The sequence below is a fragment of the Mus musculus genome, chromosome 9, assembly GCF_000001635.26.
Source record: "Mus musculus strain C57BL/6J chromosome 9, GRCm38.p6 C57BL/6J".
Taxonomy (NCBI): Eukaryota; Metazoa; Chordata; class Mammalia; order Rodentia; family Muridae; genus Mus; species Mus musculus.
In genome coordinates this window covers 118,666,542-118,685,135 of record NC_000075.6, presented here as the reverse complement: position 1 = coordinate 118,685,135, position 18,594 = coordinate 118,666,542, and the positions used below count along the sequence as shown (strand labels likewise).

At 47.7% G+C, this 18,594-nt stretch overlaps 1 protein-coding gene across 2 annotated transcripts in view; it reads right to left on the bottom strand.

The window, feature by feature from the left end:
• Itga9 (integrin alpha 9) overlaps window positions 1–18,594 on the bottom strand; it is a 294,295-nt gene that overhangs the window by 215,868 nt on the left and 59,833 nt on the right. For both annotated transcript variants that reach the window (NM_133721.2, XM_006511918.4), the window contains 5 exons: window positions 16,387–16,524; window positions 13,332–13,437; window positions 12,232–12,326; window positions 4,110–4,200; window positions 3,356–3,401 (listed from right to left, as the gene is read on the bottom strand). In NM_133721.2, the coding sequence (NP_598482.2) occupies window positions 3,356–3,401; window positions 4,110–4,200; window positions 12,232–12,326; window positions 13,332–13,437; window positions 16,387–16,524 (476 nt within the window). The remainder of the gene's footprint in view (window positions 1–3,355; window positions 3,402–4,109; window positions 4,201–12,231; window positions 12,327–13,331; window positions 13,438–16,386; window positions 16,525–18,594) is intronic.

The window sequence follows — 18,594 nt, the reverse complement described above, 5'->3', positions numbered from 1 at the left end:
TGGAGCTGGTTAGAGGGCTAGAGGTCAGTTCATGCTGTGAGTACAAGATCTCAGAAACATCAAGTTGAGTGAAAGAGCTCAGAAATTAGAATGCATACGGTGTAACCTCACTTATGTGGAATTCTGGAATAGGTGAAAGTGACCTGTGGTGACAGAAACCACAATGGTAGATGCCTATTGGGAGAAAGATGCTATTAGAACATAGGAAGACCGGTAGATAAAGCACTTGTCATGAGTTTGCTTCTCAGAACCCACATAAAGCTAGAAGGACAGAACCCATTCCACAACGCTGTCCTAATGTGAGCCTCTCCAACACAATAACAATAAGAATTAACTTTTAACAGCATACGGAAAGGTGCAAGGTGGCAGAAATGTACTTTGTCTTGATGGTGGTGTAATTTGCTTGGGTATCCACACCAGTCAGAGCTCATTGAACCGTATGCCCAAACTGCTACGTTTTGCTGTATACAAATTACAATCCAAGAAAGAAAGAGAACACACAATGAATATAGTCGTGCACTGCACAGCGGTGAAGACAGATTGCACGCATGATGGCAGTCCCATAGATGGCACCACATAGCTGCGTTAGCTTACTGTAAGTACATACTGTGAAACTCAGCCATGATGAAATCACCTACTGAAGCATCCCTCTGAGTGCATGCCTATGGCTGGCTAGGCACAGGACTGTACATAAAACGCTCATGTAGTACCTGGTGCGAGGGAGGCACTCGTCATGGTTACCTGCATCATCATCTACTTGTTTATGGCTCACTGGCTAGGATCAAAGATCCAGAACCAGGACTGCCTGCCACCCTGTTCTCTGTCCAGTCTCTAGCATCAAATACACACACAGTTTCATGCTAACAGAGCAGTGTATATAAGTGGGGAGAGCGGGGGAGGAGGGCATGGACTCCTGCGATGGCGGCACCCCCATCCTCCTCTGAAGCTCACTTGGGCTCATTGTTGTCCAGGGGTGGGGTCCTCACTCCCTCACCCATGTGCAGTCTTCCTGGCATTCCACCTCACCAGACTCCACCTTCTGCTCCATGCTGGAGTCTGAGGTCTCCCATCCACAGTGAGGGCAACTCACTTAACATCTGTACTCATGGGGCAGAGAGATGAACAGAAACTTCGTTGGATTCAGAGCTCACAGGGGAATAAAGATGAGGTCCCAGCACTGAGCGGGGAAGCGAGCTTCATCTCCCACCCTAACTCAGAAGCTATCCCACTCCTTGCATAGGAAAACTCAGTTTTCTCCAATGGAGTCTCCGAGAGTATATAAACCCGTAGGGGCAGGCCACGTGCCCGCAGTAGATGACAACGCAAAATCAACTCAACAGGCTTTTCAGAGATTTTTTTTTCTCTCATAACACTTTGAGCTTTTTGTTCTTTTTAATCTTTTGCTTATCTGTTATGGTTCCCGATTCTGTGGGTTTTACGGATTTGTGTGTGCTTCTTGTGGTTTTTCTCTTTCTCCTAAACACTGGGTATGTTTTCTTTTTCTTTTGTTTTGTTTTGATTTCTCTGTTTTCTAAGGAAAGGAAGAGAAAGAAGGCCTGGGGTTGGATGGATGGGGAGGTGGGGAGGCTCTGGAAGGAGATGAGGGAGCAGAAACAGTGATCAGGATATATTGTAGGAAAAAGAATTTATTTTCAATTTTAAAAAATGATAAAGCCTAAGAGACAAACAATGCCTTTAATCCCTGCACTTGGAAATCAGAGGCTGTGGACTCTGTGAGTTCAAGGTCAGCCTGGTCTACAGAGTGAGTTCCAGGACAGCCAGAGCTACACAGAGAAACAGTGCCTTGTAAAACAAAAACAAACAACAACAGAAACAAACCACAAAAACAAATAAGTGCTCTGGGTATCAAGACTGCTTCCTAAGAATCCAGGGGACATGTTTCCTCTAAGAGGGACCCTGAGAACCACAAGGAGCTGTCAGGTCATTGTGAGGGGAATACACGCCTCACAGGGTGCCACTGAGGCTCCCCCAGCTCTTCACTTCACAGCTCTTCACTGTGGCCTTGCCTAAGAGGAAAGCCACCATGCCTAAGAGGAAAGCCACCATGCCTAAGAGGAAAGCCACCATGACCAAGAGGAAAGCCACCATGCCTAAGAGGAGAGCCACCATGCCCAAGAGGAAGGCCATGCCAGAGAATAGGGAGGAAAGAGTGGAAACCGAGTCATGAGGGTGATAATTTAAGGAACCAGGGAGGTTTGACTTTGGCATCTGGGGAATGCACTGTTCTCTTCGAAACTGCAGGGCTTCTGTGTAGATGACACAAAACCAGAAAGCAGAATGTCAGAAAGTCAAACCAACCATACCCACCCAAGACCAGCTTTTCTCTATACCAGGCTGTGTCTAACAGTTACATGTTATCAACCCACAGCTTGTGGGAAATACTCCTGTTATTGTCTTTGGCAGAGGAAAACCCTGGAACAGAGAGGTCAAAGGGCTTGCCCAAGAGGCTCCACCTAGAAGGACAGAGGTAGGGCTTGAACTCACACCACCTGCCCTCCACGTCATACCCGACTTCAAGGTTATTCTTGCTGGCACATGGGCAATTCAAAGTTTAGAACGGTCTAGCGATCAGCTGGTTCTTTCCTGTGGGGTATGTCATTTAAGAGGAGAGCGTGTCCCTCTGGGGAGACATGGAGAAGGCAGAGCTAAATTCAAAGCATCTGTAGTGGAGGGCTACATGGGCTCTGGATCCTTTCCAGCTGGAAGACCATAGCAGTTTATTTTAGAACATTCTGCCATCGAGTTATTAACAAAACCGTTGGCTCCCACTCCAAAGTAAAATTCTGCTTCCTCTGACTCACACAGGCCGAGATACTGAAGATGATACACGGGTAGAGATGGTGCTCAGTAGGCTTTAGCAAGTCCTGGGCCCAAGTGCATGTCTCTCACCTCTGCTGCGCTAGTGACAGGAGGTTCCTGGTCCCTGCCATTAAGAACTAACTGAGTGACGATCCTGGTTATAAAGATAGAAGCCGAGGCTGGACAGGGTTCCCAGAGCTTTGAGTGTCTGGTACTTATAAAAAACAAGAATGTTTGTATTTATGTCAACAAAGGGGGGTGGTCATGACCAAAGGCAAACAACTCTTGGATCACCCGAAACCCTGTCAAGAGGCCCCAGAAAGGTCTCAGCTCCCTGCCCACACTCTGGAACTCGGTGGTAAAGACTGACCGAGAATAAAGGGAGCATTCCTGTGTGTGCACAGACCCTTCAGCCTGCAAGGAGTAAGACAAAAGAAAGAGCCAACTGATAGGATCTGTCCCAGGCCTCCCCAACAAAGCTCCGGCTGTTACTCATGAAGAACATGGCCCTTCGAGCAAGAGCCAGACATCTCACCTGAGGAGAACCACGCTGTCGGACAGGAAGGCTCCGATGGTGACATCTGAGAACAAGAATTCAGACTCAGAACCTTGTGGAAAGCAGCCCCAGCTGTCCTTTGGTTCAGGGCCACAGTGACAAAGGCCCAGCCTTGTGGTCAGGGAGCCCTTCCTACTGCTGCTGTCTGGCTGTGTAATGTCTTTGTAAGAATTACAGCCACATTGTCTTAAGTGGCAGCCAACCACATGTGGGTACGGAGGCCTGGAAACAGGGCTGGATATGTAAAATCCATAGCAGATTTTAAAAGACCTAATTTTTAAAAATTAACTCATTAATAACTTTTATATTAGTTATACATTAAAATGATAAAATGTTGGCTATCTTGGACTACACGTCATGAAGATTAACTTCATCTTGTTTATGTATATTTTTCTGTAGTTACTAGCACATACTATTATATATAAATATATCATTAAACAATGATTAAGCTTTAATCATTAAGCAACAGCAGATATGATTTTATTTGAATATATAGTTTACTGTAATCTGTGTTGGGTGGATTGCTTTTTAGTGATTTGAAAGCAGATCTTTTGCCAAGGATTTGGGTTTTCTTAGCAAGACTTTGTATAAAGGATTTTCTTACGGCAGCTGAAGCCACCAGGCAAAAGCTCCCATTCAGCTGTGAGAACAACTGCTAACTAAACTGAAAACCTATCTTATCTCACACACCTATCTTCTTTTATCTGGCATGGTTTTGAGAAAAACAGCTTACCAGGATAGCCATTTCCATCCATATCAATGCCCCCTGATATGGACTGCCCAAACATCCGCAGGGTCGGGTTTAGCCTCCTCCCAGACAGCTTCTGAAACAGACAATAGAAACTCGGAGTCACAGGGGGGCAGTGAGGACTGGGACTGCTGGAACCCAGCTCCCTCAGGGCCCTGGGTCTGAAGCTGTTGAAAGGAACCATAGGTAAATTTGGCCATAAGGTCTATAGTAGATACTTGAAGATCACACACTTCCTTATTCTTGCTTGCCTTAGCCAGAAGTCCTCATTTAAAAATTTGCCTGGGTTTGGTGCCAACAAAATGTCTATTAAGCCTTGATTTTAAAGACATTATTTTTTTTTCCATTTGTTTATTTGCGTGCATGGCTTGCCTAGGCTGCAGTACACATGCAGAGGACAGAAGATGTCCTGAAAGAACCAGTTCTCTCCTTGAGGGTCCCGGGAACTAACTATAGGTTGTCAGGCTTGGCAGCAAATGTCTGTACCTACTGAACCATCTTGCTGGCTCATCTATGATTTTGACACGTTCAAGACAAATAAAGGCTGGGTCTCTCAATGGTATGAAGCTTACCAAGTGGTCTAGTCTGACTGACCAACATGCCCAGCAATCCAACTGAACCTGCTTCGCTAATGCTGGAATTACAAGGCAGGCAAGCACTTTACTGAGCCATCTCTCTTGTCTCCTTTGCTTTGACCCAGATACAACTGGCTGAGATGCGGGAGCATCCTTCCCTCCTGTTACTTAGTTAGGTACTAACTACTGCATTTGCCTCTCCTAAGATGGACAGGTCACTACTGTATCCAGCTGGAAAGACACCCGTGTGGAAACTTACCCTCCAGACAGCCAACTAGGAGGTCTATGGACTTCTGAGCTTTATAGCAATGGCTCAGCTGTTGGACCTGGTAAATCTAGAACTGCATGGTGCTGAGCCTCCTAGAAAGTACAGGGAGGGAGTCGGCCACTTCTGAAAGACCTTAACCCACGGGTCACATCCATTACTCCTCTACCAGGTCACATATTATACACCATTAGCTTCATCGTGACAGACAGCCTTGTTCAGGAATATTTGTTGGGTCTGGGGCACCTGGTAAAACACTTGACTTGCAAGCACAAGAACCTGAGATCTGGCTCCAGCATCGACATAAAAAGTCAGGCATGGTAGGATGTGCTTGCAATCCTAGTGGGGGGATTCAGGGGACAAGGGCATCCTCCTTCCTAATCAGTAGACCCCAGGTCTATTAGAGACCCTGAGTCAAAGGTTGTGGACAGTGCAGCCGAGGATGATGCCTGAAATTGTCCTCTAGAATTGTCCTCTAGCTTCATTACACACACACACACACATACACACACACACACACACACACACACGTCCGTATGCACATTTTAATAAAGAATACAGGGCTGGAGGGGTTGTCCAATGGTTAGAGCACAGTGTTCTTCCCCGGGGCTCCGAGTTTGGTTCCCAGCACCCACATTTGGGTGCAACTGCCTGCGATTCCAGTTCAGGGTGAACCAGTACCCTCTTCTGCTTCCTCAGTGACTGCATTCACTGCACAGGCCCCCACCCCAACATACACAAATGCACATAACTAGAAAGTAAAAAGATACTTTTAACAAAAGAACACCAGTACAGGGGAATGCCAGGGCCAAGAAGTGGGAGTGGGTGGGGGAGCGTGTGGGGGACTTTTGGGATAGCATTGGAAATGTAAATGAAATAAATGCCCAATAAAAAAATAAAAAATAAATAAATTTTAAAAAATAAATAAAAACCCAAAAGAATACAGTGTCACACTGCCAGACCCCCCCCCAGTCGCGGTTCTGCCGTGGGCTTCACTACACAATAGTTTGCTTCGGGTATCAACTTGATACAAATCTACAGTCATGGGAAAGAGAGAACATCAACCGAAGAATTGCCTTCATTAGATTGACCTATAGGCGCGACTATGTGTCATTTTCTAATGTAGGAGGGGCCAGCCCACTGTGGGCGGGGCCATCCCCAGTAGGTGGGCCTTGTCTGTCTGAGGAAGCTGGCCAAGCAAGTCAGAGTGAGCAGGCTGATAAGCAGTGATCTTTCCATGGTTTCTACTTCAAGCCCCTGCCTTGATTTCTCTCTGTGGTGGATTATAATCTGTAAACGGAAGTCAACCCTTTCCTCGCGGGTTTTGGTCTTTTTTTTTTTTTTTTTTTTTTAATCACGGAGACAAAAAGCTAAGTAGGCCACCGTGGACAGAAAAAAAGAGTGGAATTGATCAGATCTCAGAAAATGAGACTTTCTGGCTCAAGAAGTTTGGTGTCTTTGAATGGAACTGAACAACAGGAATGTGAATGGTAGCTTTGGCTCACTCTGCCTTTCTTTCTCTATGCTTATTGAGTCATTCTGTGGGGAAGCCCTGGTGGGGCTGGGGGCGTGTCCACGGGCTCTGCTGAAGAGAGGCTATCCCCTGCCCTCAGCAGCTGATAACTACAAGGAACTGTCCCAGAGATGATCTAAGACGGTGGCTTGCCATCTTCTGTTAAGGCATCCGGCCGGAAATGTGTGAGCATCAAAGGACAGCTCGAAGCCCTGTAGGCAGTACTGCAAAAACACTGCCTGTTAACAGGGCTCAGCCACACATCCCACATGGCTTTGTCTAAACAAATGTGTGTGTATCTGAGTAAAACCCACGCTTTGAAGCTGCACATCTCGGCTCTGGAGGCCAAGAACATTGGAAGCATCTTGCTGTGGGTTCTCCTTTCTTGGGTATACTGTGGCTGGGAGTGGGGGAGAGCGAGGGGTGGTCCATTTGGGGGGTGGCGATGCAGGCTTAAGTTATCCACTGACATCTGCAGGCCATTATGCTATAAAGCCAGGAAGATAAGTCTGCACGGTGCTAATAACTGTAAATGGAAACCAGGAACTGTGGGAAACCTCCACTTGTCCAGGTTTACGTGCAGCATCTGTTAGGGCAGGAGAAAGATCACAGGGGCCGCTGCGACATGCCCACCCGGGGGGTTCTCGGATTGAGAAAGGCATCTGAGGATCTTAAAATCAACACTTTTCATGGTAACCTCAAGGAGGTGGCATGAGTTAGAGAGGAACATGGGAGAAGTCCAGGCTCTGATCTCACAATTTCTCCAGAAGAAATAATACCATTTGGGTCCAAAGAAAAGCAATCCCATTGCTTAGATTCATTTCTGATTTCTTCCTCCAGTTCTTAAACACAATGCCCTCTCTGTCCAGGATCCAGGTCCGGAAGAACCTGTCATTAAAGGATTGTTTTTCCCTTTTAAATCATTGGCCTTATCATACACATATTAGCAAGCCTAGAAAATGTGACCATGGCTGTTTTTCTCTTGTTCATTTTCTCTCCACCCTTTTTATTTAAAGAGCCGCAAAGGCTCAGCAAGCCAGGGTGCGTGCTGACAGGGGCACCGTTTCCAGCTGCCAGTCGCGGCTTCCCACAAGACGCTCCGCTCTAACCACAAATGTGCACTGCAGCTTTCTGCAAGGCTTCCACCCAGCAACCAAACAAAACACTGGAGAGCCACGCCAGAGGAGAGGCAGGGGCTCCTGCAGGTGGCCCCTCTGTGTGATTAGCCTCCGAGGTCCAGGCACAAGCTTCCAGGAGGATGTGTGGAGACTGACCCTCCCCCTTAACTCCCCACCCCTCATCTCCACCTAAGGATGGGCTCCTTAGATGACATCATGGGGACAAAGCATCCCTGACCCAAACCCTGGAGGCCACACTCTGTGTTTCCAGCTTCTAATGAAGCTGGCAGAATCACCTATAGTTTGTTGTTCCCATGGTTACTTGTATCTAAGGACAAAGGAGCAGTCTGTGTGGACGGACGCACCAGGAAGTGTGTGTACAAGTCCCCATATCTGTAGGTTTTCCTATGGAACCTCCTTGGGCAGGCCTTTTTCCAAAATGCAGTTGAGGAAGGCAGCTACTCTGGGCAAAGCCAATACCCTCTGCGGGGCTCATCAGAAAGCCAACGGCGAAGAAGTGTATCTGTCTCACACAGCTGTGATGAGGATTCAGGTTGGAGAAATGACAGGCTCTCTGGCAATAGCCCCTCCTCCTCTCCGTGAATCTCCCTAAGGACTTTTCCCTTAGTTGAGGTCAAGCTCTGACTAAGCAGGTGTTGGCAGAGAGAAAGAGCCTAGGCCCAAGTCATTAGCAAGGCCCCACCGTCTAACTCAGATTTGCTGCAAGGACTGTTGTACATGTAGACACTGTGTCTGCGGGGCTGGGGAGATGCTCTATGGGCAAGGGCACGTGCTGTAGAACATGAGGACCCAAGTTCAAATTCTCAGCGGCCACATAGAAAGCAGGTATGCCACATGAGCCTGAACAGGGACGGAGGCAGGAGGATTGCTGGGCCTTGAAAGACACCATCCTAGCTGTAGTGTCTTAAGGGAAGGAAGGAGAGAGTGACAGACCAGGGGTGCCTCACACCCTCCTCTGGCCTGTGTGTATCACACATGTATGTACACATGCTCCAAACACACAACACTATAAATACACACATGTACACATACACACAAATGAATGAATGAATGAATGAATGAATAAATAAATAAACAAACAAACATGAAAGAGACTGTAACCCTATTTACAAATGCTTCCTAAAATACAGACCTTGGTTCACACGGCCCAGGTAGGCAGAGCATGTCCCAGATGACCCCTGCCTGGTGCCACTCTGCATGGGTTGGGCATAGCACTTCTGAGACAACTCCAGATGCCCAGAGGCCTGAGGGCCACTAAGATGAGCAAGTGAATGTGGAGAGATGGAAGAGTAAGAGAGGCAGAAGGATGTGTGCACAGTGAAGAGACTCCACGGCAGTGAGGAACAGCCTGCTGCGAGTAGCCAGTGATGCCACCTAAGGCCGTGGTGAGGTCCTGGCCCATGCTGCCACTTGGGTCATGTCTGTGTCCATGGCCCCACAGTAGCAGAGGTCTGTTACCACCAAAGGCCTAGTGGATATCCCTGGTCTGGGCTGCTGCCTGAGGCCACGTTGATATCTGAGGTTGTGAAGAGCTGGCCCCACCCCTCCCCTGGGCATTGTGGTAGAGCAGGAGAGCTGGCCCTTCCTTCCCCTTGCCAACTGTAGCACTGGTTGGGGGGGGGGGAGCAGGACCAGTACCTTGCCCAGGAAGCACAGTAGAACTGGCCCTGGTTCTAGGAGTTTTGGGTGAGCCAGCCTAAGGGTGTGAGCATGGGAGAGCTGGCCCTGGTAGTGTGAGGGCGGGTGAGCTGGCCCCAAGGGCATGAGAACCAAAGAGCTGGCCCTGTCCCTTGCCTGCCGTGGCAATGGATGAGCCAGCCTGAGAGCGTAAGCATGGGAGAGCTGTCTCTGGTGGCGTGGGTGTGGGGGAGCTGAGAAATTCCGATACTACCTAAGCCCAGATCCAAGGCTTTGAGTTGGCCCACTCCAACATCTACCCTAACTATGAACTGCTGCAGCACGTGAAGGGACCAGTTTTGCAGAGCCAAAGCTGCAAGATATCCATGACACAGGGCAACGACAGGGTACCCCAGAGAAGTCCTAGGGAAGATCTGTATTGATCTGTAGCAGAGGCCAGAGGCTTGAACCAGACCAATGGCTCATTGAGATGAACATTTGCAAGTTAAGTTGTGTGGACAGACGGTATACCTTGGACCACACTGTGACACACTATAGCGTCAACAACGGGACTTTTTTGTTGTTTTGGTGGGAAGGTTGCAAGAGCCGAGGTGGATACGTGGAATGGGAAGAAGAGTGGGAATGGGGTGAGTGATGTGAAAATCAGTCAATACAAAGAATCAATCCAAGAATCAATATGAAGTTACATTTTAAAAATGCAAACCCGCCCCCCCCCCCCCCCCGCCGGGTGTCGGGACCGGGGATCCGGTGCGGAGAGCCGTTGGTCTTGGGAAACGGGGTGCGGCCGGAAAGGGGGCCGCCGTCTCGCCCGTGGAACCTGGCGCTAAACCATTCGTAGACGACCTGCTTCTGGGTCAGGGTTTCCTACGTAGCAGAGCAGCTCCCTCGCTGCGATCTATTGAAAGTCAGCCCTCGACACAAGGGTTTGTAAAACAAACAAACAAACAAACAAAAAACAAACCAAAAACAAACAAACCAAAAAAAAAAAAAAAAAAAAAAAAGGAAACCCAGGGCTGGAAAGATAGCTCAGCCTTAAAAATACAAATCTCTGTGTACAGGTGTGAACAGGAAGTGCTCAGTGCATAAGTGTCCGATTACAAATATTTGCTGACTGAAAAGGGGGTTTTTGTTTTGTTTTATTTTGAGTTTGCTGATGAGGATTTTATAACCCAGGCTGGCCTCAAACTTGCTGAGGATAACCTCAAACCTCTGCTCTTCCTGCTTCTGCGTCCTGAGCACTGGGACTCCAGACATGTGACACCATGTGTTGTGTGGGGGGTGCTGAACGTGGAACCCAGGACCTCGTGCAGGCTCGCAAGCACTAACTGCAGAGTTCTTATCGTGTGTTCTTTTCTGTCACTGACCCGCTGGGAGAAAGATACAAGCCGCTCCACACACACCACACATATCCTGACTGTGTTTCTGTTGAGAGCCTGACTTCCTTTTTTCCCATGGGCCAGCTTGATGCCGTCAGCAAGATTGAGCACTGTGCTAATGAGGCAAAAATAGAGAATTCGCCACTTCCACGTCCCCAAGTCTGGGATGTGAAACCGGGACTTTGATTAGCCCTGGTTTCGATGCCAAGTTTGACAATAGCCTGTGACAACTTTCAGGCCCTCTGTGCATCCCTTTGTCCCTAGATTATATCTTAAAATATGTTTCTCAGAGGCCTGGGGATGTGGCTCAGGGGGTAGAATGCTTGCCCAGTATAAACAAAGCTCTGGGCTCTATTACTCGCACCATATAAAGCGGAGTTTCGTGGCACACACAGGAATCCTAGCACTTTGTGGGTAGAGGAAGGAGAATCAGAAATTAAAGGATGCTCTAAGCTACCTTAAATAAGTTTGAGACCAGCCTGGGCTACACAAAACACTGTCCAAAAATAGTTAAATATTAAAAACAAATTAGACTCCACTGGCTTAGTACACAGGTGGTTTGGCAAAGATGTCAACCATAGAGGAAGTTGCATCTCTCTTTTTATATATGAAGCTGTGGGGATGAGCAAGCCGTTGAGCAGGCAAAGGTGCTTACCACAAAACTTCACTGCCCTGAGTTCAATCCCTGGGACACATGGTGGAACAAAACCATCTCCCACAAGCTGTCTTCTGACCCCCACATGCATGAGCGTGTACTTATACATCTCTCTCTCTCTCTCTCTCTCTCTCTCTCTCTCTCTCTCTCTCTCACACACACACACACACACACACACACACACACACAGAGAGTAAAATAAATAAGTGTAAAAATAAACAGCTCCAATTCTAGATGAAAATGTCCCTGTTGGGGCTGGAGAGACAGATCAGCAGTTAGATCAGCACTGCAGAGGACCGAGGTCTGGTTCCCAGCAGCTGCATCTTCTCACAACCACAGGTAACTCCAGTTCTAGAGAAACCAGCACCCTCTTCCTACCTCACCCTCTTCTGACCTCTGAAGGCACTGCATCTGTGTGTGTGTGTGTGTGTGTGTGTGTGTGTGTGTGTGTATACATAAATATTATATACACACACAATTAAAAATAAAATATTTGAAAAAAACAATTTAGATATTCTTTTACATATGTTGGATGTACTCTCAAATTGGGTAAATTGGGGAGTCTATAACAATTTTTCTGGATTTAATAAACTATCAATTATCAATTAACTGATTGTTCCTTTCACTAGTGAAAAATATGAAAGGAAGCCCAAATCCACAATCCCATAGCATGGTTCACAGTGGAGCATCAATCTCTCTCTCTCTCTCTGTCTCTCTCTTTCTGTCTGTCTGTCTCTCTCTGTATCTCTCTCTATCCTCTCTCTGTCTGTCTGTCTGTCTGTCTGTCTGTCTCTCTCTCTGTATCTCTCTCTGTCCTCTCTCTCTCTTTCTCTCTCACACACACACGTATACCACATACACTTACCTGCACACACATGTGCACACACACCCCACATACAAACACACACCACACGTAGAGAGTCATCACGGTCCCTCCCACACTCACCATTGAGTACTTGGGGACAATCCCATTGGCATCACCATGATAGATGTAGACTGCGCCAGCAAAGTCCTCCTCCTTAGGTGCCCCGACAGCCACATCTGAGGGGGAGACAGCTGTTAGAGATGCCATGGAGGCTTTCTCAACCCCAGTCATCATGTCTGAATTCTATCTCGTCACAACTTCTCCACTATTCATTATTCAAACGTTAAATTGGGCAAATGGTCTCCTAACACTTAAAAGGTGGAAGTTTACAAAGGCTGAGGAGAGGTTACTCCTAGGAAAAGTGTCTCTCTTCATCCTCTGAGGGAAGGACATGGAAGCAATCCATAAAAGATTCACAAATGAAGAGGACCTGTCCTAACCTCTTTGTCTGTCACAATTCTACAGTTGGTGGCTAATGCCCAGAATCTTCCTTCCTTCCCACCCTTGGCTTCTAGTACGCCATATGCCTGATCCTGTAATACCAAGGGTGGGATCTGTGCATTCCCCTGACCCTGAGGTGATAGCCCTCTCACTAATGAAACCATCTGTGGCCAATAGTGTGATGGACTTGAAGAGCAGCTAGCCTAAGCAAGCCACATCCCTGCCCTGCAGAAGCAGCTCCTAATGTCTGTATACTCTACACATGGTGAGGGGATGAGGTACTAAAAAGACCAGAGAGAGAAGCCAAAAGTCTGTGGAGGGGACTATTGTCCAAGAAGAAATGGACATTAGGTCTATATACCACCCATTCTTCTGACACACACTGTACTCAACCAGGCTGATATTATCAGGGAAGACGATATCTAATACCCTCTTTATTCACTCCCCTAACAACATGATAGAGCATCCCAGATACAGAGTCAATGATGGGAAGAAGCCCGTGGACCAGTCCCAGAGGCCATAGCAAGCACATGGCACAGAGGGTGGAGCTGATGACAATGGATTATACAAAAGGTGCATTCTGGTGGCCAATCCATCTCTAAGAGTTGCCCACTCTCCCCATGGAGCTGCTGTGCCTTTGGGTGTAGAGCAGAAAATCCAGGAGCCAGTCACAAACAAGGGACAAAGTCAGAGCGTGACAAGTGGCTGCACTTGGAGAGACCCTATGCGGTCCTGCTCACCTGGGAACCCGTCATCATCAATGTCGCCCAGGTTGGCGATGCTCTCCCCAAAGTGCGCGTTGTAGGCGGCATCTCCAGTCAGGGTCAGCTGTTCCTCGAGGGCTCCCTGGGAAACAGGATCGAGTGGGGGAAGGAGGAGGGGGCAAAAAAAAAAAAAACCACAATAAAAACTTGGAGCTCAGAACACCACCCTCTTAGGGTACAGCTATGAACAGGAAACAGCTGGGCAACACCACAGGAACCCAAATATCTCTCCTCATGGCAAAATAAGGCCTTTCATCTATACAGTGAGAGTCTGGAACAGCCCGAGATATGTTATAGAGGAAAGGTAATAGCAGGTGAGCCAATGACTGAACCTCTCCTGGGCAAACTCAGACAGGCAAGCCTATCCTCTCCTCATCCCCACGATGCCTTTCTTCTCAGCTCTCTTTATAGCCTAACTCTTCCCCCCAAATCAGTTTTTGACTTCTTTGAGGCAGGGTCTCACGCTATAGCTCTGACTAGTCTTTGTGTAGATCAGATGGGCCTCAAACTCAGAGATCCTCCTGCCTCTGCCTACTGAATGATAGGATTAAAGGCGTGTGCCACCACAGCTGATCCGACGCTGTTTTAAGGTGCAGCAGAGCAAGAAACTGTGACCTCTGCGCCCTTCCATAATTCCCTACCTGACCTTTAAGCCACCTTCCCTTTTCCTGTGGTTTTCTAAATCATAAAGAGGAGGAGTCTCTGAGGGTCTCCCCTCCTCAGAGCAGGTGAACTGACTGTGTTTGTTGAAAAGAAGTTGCATGTGATGGTCTCCTAGGTCAAGGTCAGGAAGCGAGGAGACAGGCTCTGAGAGGAAAGGCCTCTGCCGCGCATCAGTGTCCCGCCCAGTGCCTCCCTGAAGCCGGTGTCTGAGGTCTTTGCACTCTTGAGCCTCCCACCCCAGGATGTCGATTTGAGATTAAGAACTCTCCTGTCTTTTCCTCAGGGCTGGCCTTGAATAAATCTATTTCCTCTCTCAAATTTTTGACTCTAGCTTTTGGTAGAGAGGTGAGGGGTAAGAACTGTAGACTCTGGTAACCAAAAGAGTACACGTTTGTCTATTTCCCCCTCTCTTGTGCCTCTTCCTAAAAGTCCCTGAGGTTGCTTTGCACAGGGCAGGCATTAGTAACCTTGTCAGAGGGTCCTGTTTCTATACCCAGTACCTCTGGGGTGAGGGGTCTATCACATTAATCTTAAAGCTCAGCTTTGAGATTCCTGGGCAAACACTGAGAGGGGTCAAGGGTGTATATGGCAGCAGAAGCCATTTGAGAATGCCCATGGTCCCCATGAATAACTGATATAGAAATACCAGGACATCATTATAACATGGCATCTTCCGGCTTAAGAATCTTTAGACCTCCCTGGTGTGGAGGCACTTTGGGCCTACCGTCTACCCATAGTCCACCACACCATGGTCTGTCTTTTGTTGTGACTACATTTCTACTACTATAAACAGAATTCACAGCTTGAAAAAAAAATATATAAAGATGTGATGATTGATTTATTGAATTAGTGAAACTCCACCTCAAAACACAAAAATGGATGTTCCTTGGTGTCTGGGAGTACTGGCATCAGGGCCCCTAACATACCAGAACCTTAGATGTCCAAATTTCTTATATGAAACAGAGTGACATTTGCATAGAACCTATGAATTCCCTCCCCTGTCCTTACCCCATGACTAGACTACTCACAATGTCCAATACAATGCAAATGATATGCAAATAGGTTTTACACTACATCATTCAGGGAGCAATGGCAAGGGAAGTCCAAGCATGTTTAGTAGCACACAATGGACTTCTTGTCCCTTGTGTTTAGTCTGTGATTGGCTAAATCCAAGAACCCTTGGGCACAGATGGCCAGCTTGTAACTCTTCCTGTTAGTGTGGTGGGGGAAGTCCCAAGGCCTTCTGTGTACATCTACCCATATACGGTGCAGCTCTCCTGGTTAGAGCATATGGCACTTCCTACTTTGTAGAGGAGGAAATTGGGGGGGGGGGGGGCGGGTCAATTTCAAGCTACTTGCTCATCCTTTGCTTAAAAGATTTGGCAAGGTTTAGATTTGAGCTCGGGCCTACCTACATCTTCACTCACCCATAGTGCCATATAATTACTAACCTAGTGGGCTATAGGTCACTAGAAAGAAGACCCTGGTGCATAGAGTGGTCATGTAGTAGTAAGATGGGGGTGGGGCATGTGTGATTAAACACTTGGATTCGGCTTCCTCATGGGTCCCCTGCCACTTCTGGTTGCTGCTCCGCCTCCCTCTTAAGAACCCATCCACCCCCACCCCTCCACCAGCTGCAGAGGGGAGAGAGGCATCTTTGCATCTCTCTCCCCCCACTTTGTGATTCTACAGGATAAGGGACATTATGCTTATAGCCTTTGGCCAGTTTATCAGCTGGTGTCCAGTATGAACTCCTTGCTGAACTAGGTAAAGGTCCTACTACCTCGACGCTCAACCCACATGCGCATCTTCCTGTTGGAAGCTCAGGCCCAGTCCACTTCACCTTTCTACTCAATTCCTACTGCTTCCTCGGGATTCCTCAGAGATAGCCTAGCACCTCTACGCTCTCCGGAAAGAGGCATAGGAACTCTCAGAGAGGTGGTACAGCCTGGAGAAGATGAAGCCAGCCTGCTGAGGCTCCAATCTCAGCCTCATTACTTTTTAGCTGTAAGGTTAGAGACAAGGGAGCTAACCTTTCCGAGCCTTGGTTTATCTCATCTGAAAAAACGGAGACCCTTACAACCATGTGTATATCACAGTGACATCACTTAGAGAAAGCAGGAAAATCGGAAATAACCAATAGTCATTGAGACTCTCCCTGGGTCCCACACTGAAGTGTCACACTGTATACAATCATCCACTAATGGATCATTAAGCTTTTCCAGGCAGGACCCAGGCCTTCATCTCCTCTGGGTAACATGGCCCAGTGCACGCCTTCCCTCAGGTGGGGTCCAGTGGGTTCATGTCACATGACTACACCGATGTCACTCCCCAACCCCTACCTCCTCATTGCCCACTTTGTACTCACATGTCCTTGGTTGAGGTAGACGGTGACCTGCCCCTCATCTCTGATCTCAGAAAACATGGGAGCCCCCACGAGCAAGTCAGAGAGGCCGTCCATGTTCAGGTCGACTGCACACAAGGAGGAGCCGAAGTAAGAGCCCATCTGTAACCAAGTCGTCATGACAACATGTTCAGGGTCTGTCTTTATACACCAAGGCCCTGGCTTCATCAGCCCACTAGATTAGGAAGCACATGTTCCCAGCCCCTCAGAAGCTGTGTCAGCCGAGCAATGAGCACATAACCAGCTCCTGAGGACCTCCCACTCAAAGCTAGCCAGCTGCAGGCCCCTTTCCTAGAGCCCTGTAAGGGAACGGTAAATAGGCTAGCTCCCAGAGAATGAGATGTCATGTTTGTATATGTGCTCCAAAACCAGACATTTGACAAGGCAACACAAGTAGGAACATGAAATCTCATAACACAAAAAGGCAGGAAAACATGACATGGGGCACACAGCCTCTCTAGCCTTCCACGGAGTAAGAGATGGGGCACAAGCTGACATGACAGAGAATCAAGTAGCTCAAGGCTGTTTGACAGATAGGGGCACAGGGCCCATTTGTACTGCATCTTCTTGAATCAGAATGTAAATAATCAGCCCCAGCTACTTTATTTGATTGTGTGTGTGTGTGTGTGTGTGCACATGTGTGTGTCTGTTCACACACATACATGTGCAGGTACACACATACATGTGCAGGTACATACATACATGTGCAGGTACACACATACATACATGTGCAGGTACATATACCCGTCTCCACCTCCCCAGCACTGAGGTTACAGGAGCATGACATCACTTGTGGCTTTACCATGTGCATTCTGTGTGATCCAAGGATTGCACTCTCCTCCTTATCCACGTGCAACAAGACTCTACCAATCAAGCCAGCTCCCTGGCCCCAGTATCTGTTATTTTATATCTAAAGGCTCAAACACAAAGACCAAAGATCCAGGCTTTTACCTGGATGCAACAAATAAAATGAGGACTAGCAGCTCAAGTGTGCTTACATGAGCTAAGCAGTGTCTGAGTGTAAATCATGTGTCTAACTCATGACACAGAGTGCCGGAGACCACAGCAACCTGGAGCCCAGGGACTGGCTGAGGTAGCCCCACACAGCTGTGGCTCACTACCATCAGCAGGAGAGCTGGCTCCCAGCCCATCTGCTTCTCCATTCCCAAGAGAAGATCTAAATGTTGACTGGAATGTATTCTTTTTTTTTTTTTTTTTTAAGACCAATTGCTACAGGACTGGTGGTCCAGGGCTGTGATCCCATCTACTGAGAAGGTTGAGGTAGAAGAACCGGAAGTACAAGGGCTTAGCAAGATCCTCCCTCAAAAGTAAAATGGGGGCTGGAGAGACGGCTTGGTGGCTAAGAGCATACATCTATCTCTTGCAGAGGTCCCGAGTTCTGTTCCTTGCACCCACACTGAACAGCTCACAAGCCCCTCTACCTTCACCTCTACCTCCGGCTCAAAAGTGTAGCAGCACTCATGTGCCCACACCCACACACGTGTACACAGAGTGTAAAATTATAAAAATAAATGTTTAAAGCAATGGTTACAAAAGAGCTAAGGCTATTATAGCACAGTGTATGAGAGCTTTGCCTGGCAAAGGAGAGATCCTCAGCTAATATACAGACCTGTGATAAGTGTATAAAGGAATCCTGTGCATGCCAAACAGACGCGTGCAGCTGGGCCCACGCTAAAGGGCTGCTGGTTTGAAACCTCTTCTAACAAAAAGAAAAGAGAATGTACTGTTGTTTTTAAATAAATGCTTTCAAATAGAAAGACCTGGAATCTTCTGTTTGTGAGACTTGTTGGCAGCTGACCTCAGGGAGTTTGAGAGAGGCAAGAGAAGCAACCTCCTTCCTGCAGTTAACACTGGCCCTGGAGGACTTGGGAAAGCTGCTTAGAAGCCCAGGGAAGGCAAGAAGAGCAGATCTAACAGCTGTTCCCTTGGGCTGAGCCCCAGGAGATAAATCCCAGTGGGCTACTTAGCTTGGTGTCTTCATGGGTGTCCAATCACAAATCCTTCAGTTTTTAAAATGCAGATAATTTTACCCACTGATGTAAGCCAATGACACTTCAGCGTGTCAAGGACATGTTCTGGAGCCAGAGTTACTTAACTCCCCAGCAGCTTGGAGCGTGACTGTCTTCACATCGGAGCCACAGACTTAGTAGT